Source organism: Stegostoma tigrinum, chromosome 28, assembly GCF_030684315.1.
Source record: "Stegostoma tigrinum isolate sSteTig4 chromosome 28, sSteTig4.hap1, whole genome shotgun sequence".
NCBI classification, from domain to species: domain Eukaryota; kingdom Metazoa; phylum Chordata; class Chondrichthyes; order Orectolobiformes; family Stegostomatidae; genus Stegostoma; species Stegostoma tigrinum.
The window spans coordinates 39,418,842-39,433,624 of NC_081381.1; the positions used below are offsets into that span (position 1 = coordinate 39,418,842).

A 14,783-nucleotide genomic window follows, 5' to 3' on the forward strand; every position below is an offset into this window, starting at 1 on the left:
ATGGAAGTGAAGAAAGGGGCAGTGCAGTCTTAGGAGGGAGGCTGTCCCTAGTGTGCACAGGGATCCTCTGAAGTTGATGCTCACCGTTCTGGCCTGTGCAGTGAAAGCTACCACTCTGATCATTTAGGGAAGGCGATGGCCTAGTAGTACTACTGCTGCTATGTTAATCCAGAAACCCAGATAATGTTCTGGGGACCCAGGTTTGAATCCCACCATGGCAGATGGTGGAATTTGAATTCAATAAATATCTGGAATTAAAAATCTGATGATGACCATGAATCCATTGCCAATTCTTGGAAAAACACATCTGTTTCACTAATGTCCTTTAGGGAAGGAAACTGCCATCCTTACCTGGTCTGACCTACATGTAACTCCAAATCGACTGGAATGTGGTTGACTGTTGAATGCCCTCTAGGCTATTAGGGATGGGCAATAAATGCTGCCAAGCCAGTGATGCCCTCATCCTGTTTGTGAATTACAAAGAAATTCCCCTTCAGACCAAAAAAATTGCAGCAGAGACAGAATGAGGCCTTTAAGTGGAAGTTTGTTGCCAACTCAGGGGCCTGAAAAGACCTAAGCCTGGATAGGATGCCTGGTGCCTTACTCACCTCTGTAATATGAGGGACAAGTTGGACATGAAGACAGGAGGCTGGTAACCCACATGTGCCAACCTCACCTACAAATACACTGGCGGGAGAACCATAAAAGAACATTATCAACTATCCTTGTTGCAAAAATTAAAACACCGCTCTTGTCAAGATAATCAGGTTGTGTCTTTTATCCTTCAAACAAGAAGGCTAAGGATTAACAAGATAGAGGTCACCTGTGAAATGATATGATAGACTAGTTAGCAGGAGAGTATTTCAACCCAGCAAGAAGCAAAATTGGTGGCTATCATTATAAGATAATCACCAACAAATCAAATTGAAAATTCAGAAGGAACATTTTTACCCAGAGAGTGGCAAAAACATGGAACTTGATCCCACACAGTGGTTGTAGAAAATAGTATAGTTGCATGTGAGGTAGAAAGGAATAGAGGGTTGTGCTGACAGAATTAAATGAGGATTGATCGAGGTGGCTTGAAGAAAGCATAAATGCTCATGTGGACTGATCCCTCCAAAGACTCTGCTCCAGGTTATCGTGTACATTGAGTTTCATCAGCGCCTTTGAGACCCCATCTCCTAACTTGACGGCATACAGAAAAATTCTACATTGTGCACAGCATGTTTTCTATCTTTCTTATGATATCACCACAGCAAAAGCAATCAAATAAAGCTCCAATGTAACAAGGTCACAGCAGGCCAAGCAACATCTTAGGAGCAGAAAAGCTGATGTTTCAGGCCTAGACCCTTCATCAGAAATCAATGATTACTTAAAGGTACATTTCACCGAGGACAGTTCGTGGATTTCATCAATCGCTATCAAACCGAAATTCTTTTCCGCAGAGTTCACTGCTTACTTAGGTCTACTAAGTTATGGTGGCCAGTTATGCTAAACTGCTTCTTGTGTGATCAGCCAAAATGGTACAAACAAACACCAGTTTTAAGGGAGGTGATGGCCTAGTGATATTATCACTCGATTATTAATCCAGAGACCCAAGTAATGTCCTGGGAACCCAGGTTAATTCAGTTAAAAAGACTGGAATAAGAGTCTAATTATTTTCATATCCGGTGATTCCAGACCCACAGCAATATGGTTGACTCTCAACTGCCCTCTGGGCAAATAGGGATGGGGCAATAAACACAGGCCTCGCCCACGGACACCCACATCCTGTGAATGAATTCAAAGAAGGTAACCATAATCATCTCAGTTGGTTTCTCTCTCCTTACGAAACACTAAAATGTGAAATTTTTACCTTCAAAACAGAGCAATTCTTTAAAGCAATAACTGGGAAAATTTAGACAAGTCTAATAAAAAACAAACTCAGCAATCCCAAAGCCTTAGATATCAAATAAATCCTATAATCTTGCCAACTGTTCCTCAACAACTTGTACTTATTTGATAATTAATATTATAATAAGTAAAATTTAAGTCACAAGCAGGAAATTTTTATGATAAAATTAGACAGTGAAGTATAAAAATAAAAGCAGGGGTAGGCCGTCTAGCCCTTCGAACCTGCTCTGTCATTCAATATGATCATGGTTGATCAACCAACTCAGAATCATTCCCAGTTTCTCTCCATACCCTTTGATTCCTTTAGCCCTTATAGCTATAACTAACTCCTTGAAAACATTCAACGTTTTGGCCTCAACTGCTTTCAGCAGCAAAGAATTCCACAGACTGACCACTGGGCAAAAAACAAATCTCTTCATCTCTGTCCTAAATTGCTTATCTTGTATGCTTTGATTGATGACCCCCGATCCTGGATTCCCTGGTCATCGGGAACATCCTTTTTGCATTTAGCCTGTCTAGTTATGTGAGAATTTTACTGGTTTCTTTGAGATACACCACCCCCATTCTCAACTCCAATGAAAATAGTCCTAACTGATCCAGTCTCTCTACATATGTCAGTCCTGCTATCTCAGAAATCAATCTGGTAAATGTCTGTTGTACTCCTTCAATGGCCAGAACATCCTTCCCCAGGTAAAAACACCAAACCTGCACTCAATACACCATGTCAGAGTTAGGTACTCGAATCCTCTTGCTATGAAGGCCAACATGCCATTTGCCTTCTTTACCACCTGCTTGCTTACTTTCAGCAGCTGCTGTACAAGACACTCTGCTCTCATTGCACATTTCCCTTTCCCAATCTAACGCTATTCAGATAATCATGTGTTCCTATTTATGCTATCAGACTCTCATTTATCCACATTATTCTTCATGTGCCATACATTTACTCTCAACTTATCCAAATTACACTAAGCCATACATTTACTCTCAACTTATCCAAATTACACTAAAACTTCTCAGCACCCTCCTCACAGTACACTCTTCCCATCCAATTTAATGTTGTCTGCAAACTTGGAGATATTATATTTTGTTCCCTCATCTAAACTAGTAATATATCTTGTGAGTAGTTGGGGCCCAAGCATTGATCCCTGTGGTATCCCACTCATCACTGGCTGCTACTCAGAGATCTATTTATTCCCGCTGTTTGTTTCCTGCTTGTCACCCTGTTTTCTTTGAAAAGTTTCTATGCATACAACACCATTCCCAGTTTCCCTCCATACCCTTTGATTCCTTTAGCTCTAATAGCTATACCTAACTCCTTGAAAACATTCAATGTTTTGGCATCAACTGCTTTCAACAGCAAAGAATTCCACAGACTAGCCACTCTCTGCATGTATATGGATACTGCATTTATTTCTTAGCGATTACATTTAGCTTGAAATAATACAATACTTTGATCTTGGCTTAACCTTAGTCATTTCACCAATATTATATTTTCTGTAGATGACTCCACAAGTGAATGATTCGAAAATTTATTAAAATGCAGGATTCCAACTCAGGTGCCACGGAAACGACAGAACCAGCAAGCATGTAAAACAAAATGGAAAGTAATTTAACATACAGCAGGTCACAAAATATTTGTAAAGGAAATGTTGATATTTCAGGCTCAGCCAAACATCAGATCCATTGATGGGCAAAAACCTGTATAAAAAATGTGATAGTAGTAAATAAAGCTTGCATTCATTTAGAGACTTTCATGGCCTCGGAAAGCCACAAGATGCCCAATGAGATCTCAGGGTTCAAGTGCATAGATTTTGAAAATACTCTGAACAGGTGCAGAAAATAGTCAAGAAGCCTTATCCAAGACGGCAGTGGAGCAGGGCTCCTGAGCCGCAGCTCGTCAGCTCCGACTGCTTCTCTTTCTTCCTTTCTCACATTTTCCTTTTTATAGTTTTTTTTTCTTTACTTACCTTCTGGAGGGAGCTTGGTCATGGAGGGAGCAGCAGCATTGGCAGCTGTTGGGAGGCCTGAGTGGGTCTTTGGCAGTTGGCCAAGATGCGGTTGGCATGCCCAGGCAAAACTGTGGTGATTGGTGGCATCGCGGAAGCAGCTGCGGTCCCAGAGAAGCACCGAAGTGGGACACTGGTGACCTGTGACGTGGATGACAACTTGGAGGCATGGGATTGAGAGACTGAGCCCTTGCAGGGAACACCCAGCATGGAGTGACTGCAGGCCCCTGGCTAAAGAAGGATTGTAAATTGAACTTTTAACTTTATTTTTTATTTACTACTTTATACTGACAAGAACTGTAATGTTGAATTTTTAACTTAATTCTTTATTTTTCTACTTTTTACCTAAAATTTTGTAGCTAGGCACCCTGTACCTAAGGTGGCACTGTGAATGTCTCACTGTACTCCTGTTTCCCTGTACTTGAGTACATGTGATGATAATATCTAATTCTATTGGAATGCTGGCTTTCAGATCTAAAGTGCTGGAGTATAGAGATGACAACGTTATGCTGTAGTTAGAACCCACTTACACTACTGTGAACTGATCTGGGGACTACACCTTAGGAAGGATGTTTTGGTCCTTGAGAGAACTCAATGCAGGTTTATAAGGATGATATCCGAACTTCAGGGAGTAAGTTGCAAGGACAGAAATTAGATTCTCTGGAATTTAGATGGTTAAAAGATGATCTAATCAGATATTAACTAGGAAAAGCAGGGTAGACAAAGACAAACTATTTCCAATGATGGGAGATTCTAGAATTAAGGGTTATAGCCTAAAAATTAGGAGGTGTTAGAAAATACTTTGGTGTGGGCAAATCACCACAAATTTCCCTTAATTCAGCTACTTTAAGAAATCTAACAGACAATCAAGTACCGAAACAATGATTTAAACGTTGTTCCACACAGTAACCAAAACAACCTGCCTAAAGTAAGCAAATTAAACCTCACAACTCTTGGCTATTACCTGATTAATGGTGGAATTTAGCTACAATCCAACCAACAATGTCTGTCTCTGGAAGCAGCCAGGGTTCGATGCTTGTGCAGTGTTGTCCTTTGAAGTTCTGCTGATAAATAGTTCTGGTGTTAGATTCTTATACAGATTCTCATCCTTCAGGACCACGATGTAATAGTATTGATGATTCTTTCATCCAAAGTATTACAAATCTGCAGCCTGTGTTATTATCAAAAGTAGCTTCCCCATTCCATGTTACATTTGGTATTAATTTTCAGGTTGAAGACACAGCTTTCCTGTATATAACTCATTAAATTCTTCTGCAATGCAATCAGTTCTCCGTAAGGTTTGACTCAGCCATTCATCATGCAATTGACAAAACAGTTTTGTTTATGTAACTTCAACTCCTCTCACAGACATGGCTAATTGCTTTCAAAACTGTACAAGTTTGGTGGAGCATCCCCCAGTGGAGAGCAGCAAGATGCTGGGCGGAGACATCTTGATGCATCATCCCGCAGTGGAAGCTCTTAACCCGGGTCCCCCACCAAATATTATATTTCACAAGCTTCAAAATATCCTCTCCCCCGACCACATGCCAAAACCAGCCCAACTAGTCCCCACCTCCCTAACCATTCCTCCCACCTCAAGCCCCACCCCATCCCCTACCCACTAACCTCATCCCGCCCCCTGACCTGCCCGTCCTCCCTGGACTGACCTATCCCCCCCCAACTCCCCACCTACATTCACCTTCACTGGCTCTAACCCCGTCTCTTTGACCTGTCTGTTTCCTCTCACCCTATCTTCTCCTTTATCAATCTTCTATCCGCCTCCCCCCGTCTCCCTATTTATTTCAGAGTCCCCTTCCCCTCCCCCATTTCTGAAGAAGGGTCCTGACCTGAAACGTCAAGCTTTCCTGTTCCTCTGATGCTGCTTGGCCCGCTGTGTTCAGCCAGCTTCACATCGTGTTAGCTCTGATTCTCCAGCATCAGCAGTTCCTACTATCTCTGTGACAAGTTTTTTCTTCATTTCAGTTTATTTCAGACACCATTATTGCTGCTTCTTTCCATGTATAATTAATCTTTGTTGATTCTTTCAATCCACGAATAGTTATTAAAGTTCTCAAGGTTGATTTGAATTATTAGTCAACTGTGCAAAGGTACAGTGAAAAGTATTGTTTTGCATTGCTAACCAGACTAATGCCTTACATAAGTACATCATGGTATTAGAACAGAATGCATAATATAGTGTTACTGTTACAGAGAAAGTGCAGAGAAAGATCACCTGTAATATATGAGAGATTAGTTCATAAGTCTGTTAACAATAGGGAAAAAGGTTTCAAACTTCTGTATTTTCTACCCAATAGAAGAGCATGGAAGAGAGAATAAATCACTGTTGGGGAGTGTCTCTAATTATTTTGGCTGCTTTCCCAAAACAGCGGGAAGTGTGGATGGACTCAATGAATGGAAGGCTGGTTTTCATGATGGACTGGACCGCAATTACAACCCTGTTTTTTTTGCGGCCTTGGGCAGAGCAGTTGCCATGTCAACCTATGATGAGTCCAGATAGAATGCTTTCTATGGTGCATCTATAAAAATTGGTAAGTCATTAATGGACATGCAGAATTTCCTTAGCCTTCTGAGGAACTAGAGGCATTGGTGTGCTTTCTTGACTGAGGCAATGACGTGGATGGACCAGGACAGATTATTTGTGATATTCACTCCTGGGAACTTGAAACTCTTGACCACCTCCACCTCAGTACTATTAACACAGACAGGGATGTGTCCTCTGCTGTGCTTCCTAAAGTCAATGGCCAACTCCTTGGTTTTACTGCTATTGAAGCAGAAAATGTTGTATTTACACCAGATCACTAAGCTGTCTATCACTTGTCTGTACTGTCTCAGCATTGAGATCTGACCCGTGAGGGTGATGTCATCAGCAAGTTTGTAAACAAAGTGAGAGCTGTTTATGATATCACAACTTCAACATGCGAGGGTTCGTGGAGGTTTGGAACTCTCTGCCCAAAACAGTGGTTAATGCTAATTCAATTGTAAATTTAAATCTGAAACTATTTTTTTCAAGTAAGGGTAATGAGGAAATATGGGCGCAAGCCGAGTAGTTGAGTTAGGGCACATGCCAGCCATAATCTTATTGAATGATGGAGCAGGCTTGGAGCCTGACTGGCCTACTCCTGTTCCTACGTTCACCATATCAGATTCTTTGGATTGTTAGCCAAGGAATAGGTTTTGCTGCTCAGATCACTCACGAGAGCTTCTAGCTCCACTTACAACACTAGCATTGCAGGTTTCAAGAACCTCACATTCAGAAGACAGCATCTCCAATAATCAAAGAATCATTACAGTGTGGAACAGGCCCTTCAGCCAAACAAGTCCACACCAACCCTTGGAGCATCCCAACCAGACACATCCCCCTAAAAACCCATCTAATCTACAAATCTCTGAACACTATGGGGCAATTTAGCATGGCCAATCCACCTAGCCTGCACGTCTTTGGACTGTGAGAGGAACCGGAGCGCCCGGAGGAAACCCACCCAGACACCGGCAGAATGTGCGAACTCTGCAACGACAGCCACCTGAGGGTGGAATCGAACCCGGGTCCCTGGCGCTGTGAGGCAGCGGTGCTAACCACTGAGCCACTGTGCTGCCCCAAACGCAGCACTGCCACGGAACAGTGAGCACCAGGGAAATGTGATCAGGGAATGGGTCAGCACGCACAGGGGCCAGGCTGGAGACCACATTCTTTCCGATCAGGCTGTTTGGAGCTGCGTGAACACAGCAGTCCCAGCAGCATCAGAGGAGCAGGAAAGCTGATCTGGACCCTTTTTCCTCTGTTTGAGAGACATTATTTACACACCTCTGGAGAAGGACAGACTTGAGCTTCTTGGCTCAGATGTGGGAACACTACCACCATGGCACAGGCACATTGCACCAGGGCTCTCCAACACGCGCCTCCTCAGTCAGCGCGGGATTGTCCTCCACGTGACGCGCCGACACCACGTGACGCGCCAGTCTGCGCCCGCCCACGTATTGTCCCCACGTGCCAGCCGCCAGCCGGGGCGGCTCAGTCCCTTCCGCTGGGGGGCGTGGTTAGGCATTTCCCGAGCCTCGCGAGAGTCTCTCCCTCTCCGTCCCACCCCTGCGCGAGAGTTTGTCAGTCGGCAAAATGGCGGCGCAGGGCTGTGCGGAGGAGCATCAGGATCCGGGAGAGAGGCCTCTCAACGGTGACGGCCCCATCCCGGGATTTAGTGACGCGGATAGCTTCGTGAAGGTTGGCGCTGTTGTATGCGGGTGCTGGGGGCGGGATCCCTGTCTCTTCTCCTTCCTTCGTGTGTTCTTCAACACGGAGGAGACATCATCAGCCCAGGGAGGGCGATGGGAGGCCGTCATTAAGATGTGTTCTCTCTCTTGCTGGATCTGTTGCCACGAGACATCATGTGCCTTCACTTCTTCGCCCCCCCCGACTGTATGCACTGTGCTGCCGTCCGACCAGGAGAGCACAACAGGGATGGTCATGAGCGATACATAAATGAAACGTGTAGAGCTGGATGAACACATCAGGCCAAGCAGCATCAGAGGAGCAGGAAAGCTGCTGTTTCTGGTCTGGGCCCTTCTTCAGAAATGACACCTTGTTATCTCAGACTCTCCAGCATCTGCAGTTCCTACTATCTCTGATCAGGCAGCAGCTCAAGATTGGGACGTGACTTTGGCCGTTTCAATTTCTCTGCCCTCGAACCCCACTCCCCTCCCCCACCAAGAACTGACTGCAATTTGTGTTCTCCAATTCAGTCCTGACTTTGTAGTCTAGCCATTGTGGTGCTGCTGTTGTCTGGCATGCTGAGCACTAGCTCTCAGGTGCCTTCCTTCTCCCTCTGGACCATAAGTCTTCCATCCAACATTGGGCTATTGTATTCACAACAGTCATTAACCTTATAAACCAAAAAAAATTGTGGTTGCTGTAAATCAAGAATGAGAACAGAAGGTGCCAGAAAAGCACAGCAGGTCAGGCAGTGTCTGTGAAGCAAAGAATCAGAGTTGATGTTTTGGGTCCATTGACTCTTCCTCAGAACTGATGGTAGCTAGGTTAATGTCGGAGATAGGTTGGATTTGGTGAGGGAGGCAGAGAAATTGAGGTGTCAATATCACGTTGACAGTTCTCCAGGAACAGATCAAACTTAGGTAAAAGACCAGACTGGGCGAAGGGGAGAAGACGCTTGTCTAAAGAAATGGGCATGGAGGCGAAGATGGCAGAAGAAGAGTTTGACGTCATGTCGTGCCTCAAGTTTGTTAAGGTTGGGATACAGAGGAATAAAACTGAGGCCTTTGCTGTGTGCAGAGCATTTAGCATCGGAGATTGGAAGGTTAGGAGGAATGGTGAATACACCTACCTCCTCATACCTCTTTCCAAAAAACCACAAACTGGACTGTCTGGGCAGACCCCTTGTTTCAACCTGCTCCTGCCCTACAGAACTCATCTGTACCTACCTTGACCTAGTCTTCTCTCCCCAGGTTTAATCCCTGCCCACATACATCCATGATACCTCTGACACAGATATACCAACCAGTTCCCAGCTGCGTTCAGTTCTGAAGAAGGGTCATTGAACCGAAAATGTTAACTCTGCTTTCTCTCATCGATGCTGCCAGGACTGAGTTTTCCCAGCAATTTCTATTTTTGTTGTCAATAATTGTGCCGAGGTATAAACTAAATAATTTGTCCTTATCGAAATCGTTAACCCAAGTATTGATTGTCAAGCTGTCATCAGAAAACAGTGTTGGAATTTGTTTTTCAGTCACTTCTTTTTAGTGATTTCATCTAATTGAGCAATTGACTGGGTTAGTTCCAAGAGCAGTCAAGAAGCAACCATGTTTGTGGAATTGAAATTGCATGCAAATTATCCTCAGTAAACATAAACTCCCTTTATTTGTTCAATGGGCTGTGTGTGGTGTTAGTGTCTGGTTGAACTGCTGCACTCAGTGGAGGGGAGGAAGTTAATTACATGCTTAATGGTAGTCTTGCTTCTCTGTTACTGGGATTAGTTTTATATCCCCGATCTATCAATTGATTTTAAATCCACTTAAACCCAAGCCTATGTCTGTGTTTTTGGATTTCTACTCCGCTGATGTTATCATTACACCATCTCTGCCTCAAAGTGATGCCAGAAATACTTTGACTTACTGTAATTGTTTACATTATAAATTATATACAAAACAACAGAGATCATTTCTGACATTTAGTTTATTTCCAACTCCGAGTTCATTTTCTGCTTTTTGAGAGGCAATTGATTGTCATTTGAATCTGAGATCAACTTCCTTCTCATCACCCTATAATTAATAGTGTCTAGCTGAAACCGCTTTGATTTTGTTCTGCTTTATTTTCCACACACATACAAAATAGGAGCAGCATGGGGCCAAAGTGTGGAACTGGAGGAACACAGCAGACTAGGCAGCATCAGAGGAACATCTGAAGAAGGGTTCTGACCCCAAAAGTCAACTTTCCTGCTCATTTGATGCTGCCTGGCCTGCTGTGTTCCTCCAACTCCACATTTTGTTATCTCTGACTCCAGCATCTGCAGTTCTTGCTATTCCAGCAACGCAGTGCCATTTGGCACCTCAACCCTGCTGTCCATTTCAATAACATCATAGCTCATCTGTTTATGTTTTGAATCTGTTTTCCCACTTACTTCCACTAACTTTGAGTTCTTGTAAGGTAAGAAAATCAATCTGTCCCTGCCTTAAAGATATTCAGTGCTCCCACTTACACCAACTTCTGAGACAGAGTTCCAAGTTGTTAAACACTCAAGAGAACAAAATTCTTCTCGTCTGTCCGAAAAGGATAACTCATAATTTTTAAATTCATATCACCTAATTCTCAATTTTCCTACTAGAAGAAATATCATTTCAACATCGATTTTGTCAAGAATATTCACTACTTACCCTTCTAAATTCCAGTCAAAACAAGCCCAGCCTATCCTCATAAGACAACCCACTTCTACCAGGTATCAATCTAGTAAATCTTGCCAAACTACTTCCAGCAGATTTATATTACTCCTCAAATAAGAATACCAAAACGGCACATGGTTTTGAAAAAACAAGGTGTAGAGCTGGATGAACACAGCAGGCCAAGCAGGATCAGAGCAGCAGGAAAGCTGACATTTCAGGTGTGGACCTCCTTCAGATTTTTGAAGAAGGGCCCAGACTCGAAATGTCAGCTTTCCTGCTCCTCTGATGCTGCTTGGCCTGCTGTGTTCATCCAGCTCTACGCCTTGTTATCTCAGACTGTACAGCATCAGCAGTTTCTACTATCTCTGCACATGATTTTGTTCTATTCTGGGTTATCAGATTGCACTGCGATTTAGGACCGAAAATCTAAGTAGTCAGTGTATTTTTCTCTCTTTGCAGCATGTTTTGGGAACAGTGGTTTCGACTACCAAAGCCTCCAATGGACTTCCTCAACCCGGTGATGAGTTTGACTTTTACCGGAGTTTCCCAGGATTTCAAGCATTCTGTGACACACAAGCTGATCGACTCCTGAGCTGGTGAGAAATCATAAGAAATACACTTTTTAATCAAGTGGACTTACAGAATGTGTACTTTAACTTCTAGCAGTTTGAGGAGATAATAACACCACTTAAAGTGATACAGGCATGGAATGTTATAGATTTAATTCCCAATTTTCATTGTATTTGCTGACGAGGCAAGGTAGCAGTTTGGGTGCTTCATTTATTTTCCCTGAGATTTGAAAGGAGTAAAATCAATTGAATACTACTAATGGTGTTTCACAGTTGCCCACTGATGGGTAGAATCTGTGAACATTAAAATGCAGAGATGGAGCATTTCATCACCCAGAAATTTGTGGATTTTTGGAATTCTGTACCCCAGAAAGCTGTGGGGATCTTGGTCATTGAGTATTTTCAGGACTGAGATGGGTACATGTTGAATTGTATGTCTGTGGCTTTGTGGAGCAAGGTAAAGAGGAGAACTTGAAGCCAAAGATCAGCCTTGACATTAATGCTTGGGAGAGCAGTCTTAAGGAGCCATGTGCTGTATTGCTGCTTACAATTCTGATGTTCTTTATGGGAACAGGAATTGGATTTTCCTCTGAACCTACAGTTTAGTTGTCTGGTAGTGCTGATTTTCTCACTTTACAAGAACAATGCTAGATTATTGCTGGGAGTAATGAGGGAGGAGATATAGCAGGAATTTTTGTGCTTCTTTGAGTTTGCAGCTTTTGAGGTTTGGATGTCCTTGTTAAATGGAATGGCTAGAATGAGTAGCCTATTTTCTGGAATTACTACAGTCTACTTCTGAATTGAAGTGAGGTGAGATTTCATGACATACCTCCACTATTACATGGCTGAAAGTGGCCTGAATTAGAAAGCATCTCGAGGAACAGTGTATATGTTTTGTTCTCCTTCCATCTTGTTATCATCTTGTTGGCATTTAACAATAAAATTTTATTGTAGTCAATATCATTAAGACCTTTTGTGTACTCAAGCTAAATTTTGAGTTCAGATTTGTTGATTAGTTGTGAATTGTTGCTGAGACTTTGCTAAAATGTGATAGTGTGAATGTAAAATATTTGAACTGTATCAATCTGAACTAGCCTAGTTACTGATCTTATCCTTCCAAACTCACCTTAAGACAGCAGAACTGCATCGTACTAAGGAAAGATCTGGTATTGTCCGTGACTGATGTAATTTTAGGTGATAAATTTAGTTTCACAAGAAATGCCACTGTCATGAGAGTTTTGTTTTCCATTGAGTTTTTGCATCAGTGATGTTAATAAGTCTTGTGATTACTCTGCTCTGGATGCAATCATTATACTGACTTACTACAAAAAGATCATTAATTTTCAAAAATTTAATTTTGCAGCATGAGTCAGCTTATGCAGTATCATGGCTGTCGAAGCCATGTCAGAGTCCGTAACAAAGTGACAGAACTGGAGGACAAATTTGACTTGCTGGTGGATGCAAACGACATTATCCTAGAACAAGTAGTATGTATGACACAGTTATTGTGTCTTGTGTTTATATTAACATCCTTGCTGATATGGACCTGTCAATTGGGAGAGATATGCAGCAGAATTGTCCAGAAAAAAGCAGCTGGAATATGTGAATATTTCAGTTTTGATTGGATGCATAGAATTGATATTGCATGAGTTGCAGTAAATAATAGATGATATTTCTAACTTGCTCACTAACTTTTTCATTTTGAAATTCTATCTATACTATTTTATAGTACTGTGATTTATATGTTTCTTTAATGAATTAATTGAAGTATTTTCCCAAGTCCAGTCTATATTCTACACAGAAAGGAGGGAAAGATGAGAGTAGGCAAAACCCAGAATTTAAAATACATTTGTTACAGATTTACTCTGACAAGTAAACAAGCGTTTGGGGTTTTGTTTATGAATGACCGATCCCTGAAGAATTTTCGTGTGACATGAACGTTCCTGACTTCTTTTTGGATTTTTCATTTTAGGGTATTTTACTGGATGAAGCTTCAGGTGTGAACAAGAATCAGCAACCAGTTCTCCCAGCAGGACTTCAACCTCCAAAGACCATCATCTCCAGCTGGAACCGCAAGGTAAATTCTGACACATTTCTGTTGCACATGGATCAAAAGGTTATAGGCACTAAGGGTGCAAAGACTGTGCCAATTCAAATCCAGAGTCTCAAGTAGCGGGTCTGTTTGGAATCATCTCTCACTGAAGAAAAATCGGATTATGTAAAGGCGCATGTTATTAGTGTAAAGCAGCTCTTAATGCTTTCGATGGGTTCCTTTGCAGAATACTGAAACAAAAAAATCTAAGTCTGAAACATTCCGCCTGTTTCATGCTAAAAACATCCCACGACCTCAGGTGAAGTTCAAAGAGAAGGTCGACAACTCCAACACGCCTTTTGTGCCAAAAATCTTCACCAAACCCAATGCCTTGAAACCACTCCCTGCAGGTATGACCCAGTAAGCTTACTAGGATGCTGATATAAATAGCATCTGACTCAGATTGTTTGACAAGCCTTTCACGGCTGCAGTTTTTTTACAGTAAATTTGTAAATCAAGGCTTATCTTGTGTGGTTAAATTAGTGTTTGGAATAACAGCTGGTTAAAGTTGCAATTCCAGCAGTTATTGAAACCAAAATTCAGAACACAGTGGTTAGCAAAATGTATGCAGCTTATTATTTCTGAATAAATAAGTTATAGCACTTTGTTTAAAAAGTTGTGTTCCTAAGCTTAGTGTTTTTAATTTTATATTTATTTGACAATATTTGTCTATCACACCCTTCAGTGTATTCAACAATATACCATCTCTAACTCTCTGCAGTAGAGCAACAAAGATTCATAACATTGATAATTTAGACTGAGACAAAGAGAAATTAATCTGCCAGATGACTGAACATTAGACAGCCTTGTGTTTAAGGTCCCTGAGCAGGCGGAAATGATCTCTTAGCGACTACACTATCATGTCGCTTCAGAATCTTCTGTGTTTCAACTACATCACCCTTTATTCTTGTAAACTCCAGAGAATAGAAGGCCAATTTCTTTAGCCTATCATTATAAGGCAACTCTCTCACCCAAGAAACAATCTGCAAAGCATTCATTGTACTGCCTAAGATGCAAGTATATCTTTCTTAAATATGAAAACAAAAACTGGTCACAATATTCTAGATGTTGTTTTCAAAGCCTTGTACAATTGTAGCATGATTGTAGTCCGGTTGTTTTGCAATAAAGGCCAACCTGCCATTTGCCAGACTAAATACTTACTGTACTTGCACACTTATTATGCGTCCTTTTATAGGTACATTCGAATCTCTCGAACGTCGACCTTTTCACGCCTCACACCTTTCAGAAAATATGGTTTTCGGTTCTTAGGGCTAAAATAAATAATTTCAAACTTCCCCACATCATAATCCATCTGCT

General features: G+C 41.9%; 1 protein-coding gene across 1 annotated transcript in view; it reads left to right on the forward strand.

Moving 5' to 3' along the window:
- Positions 1–8,008: 8,008 nt before the first annotated feature.
- The window catches only part of exosc10 (exosome component 10), a 57,538-nt gene continuing 50,763 nt past the window's right edge, over positions 8,009–14,783 (forward strand). Inside the window, exons 1-5 of the mRNA XM_048561400.2 lie at positions 8,009–8,136; positions 11,265–11,401; positions 12,738–12,861; positions 13,347–13,451; positions 13,654–13,816. Coding sequence (XP_048417357.1) covers positions 8,032–8,136; positions 11,265–11,401; positions 12,738–12,861; positions 13,347–13,451; positions 13,654–13,816 — 634 coding nt within the window. The 5' untranslated portion in view covers positions 8,009–8,031. The remainder of the gene's footprint in view (positions 8,137–11,264; positions 11,402–12,737; positions 12,862–13,346; positions 13,452–13,653; positions 13,817–14,783) is intronic.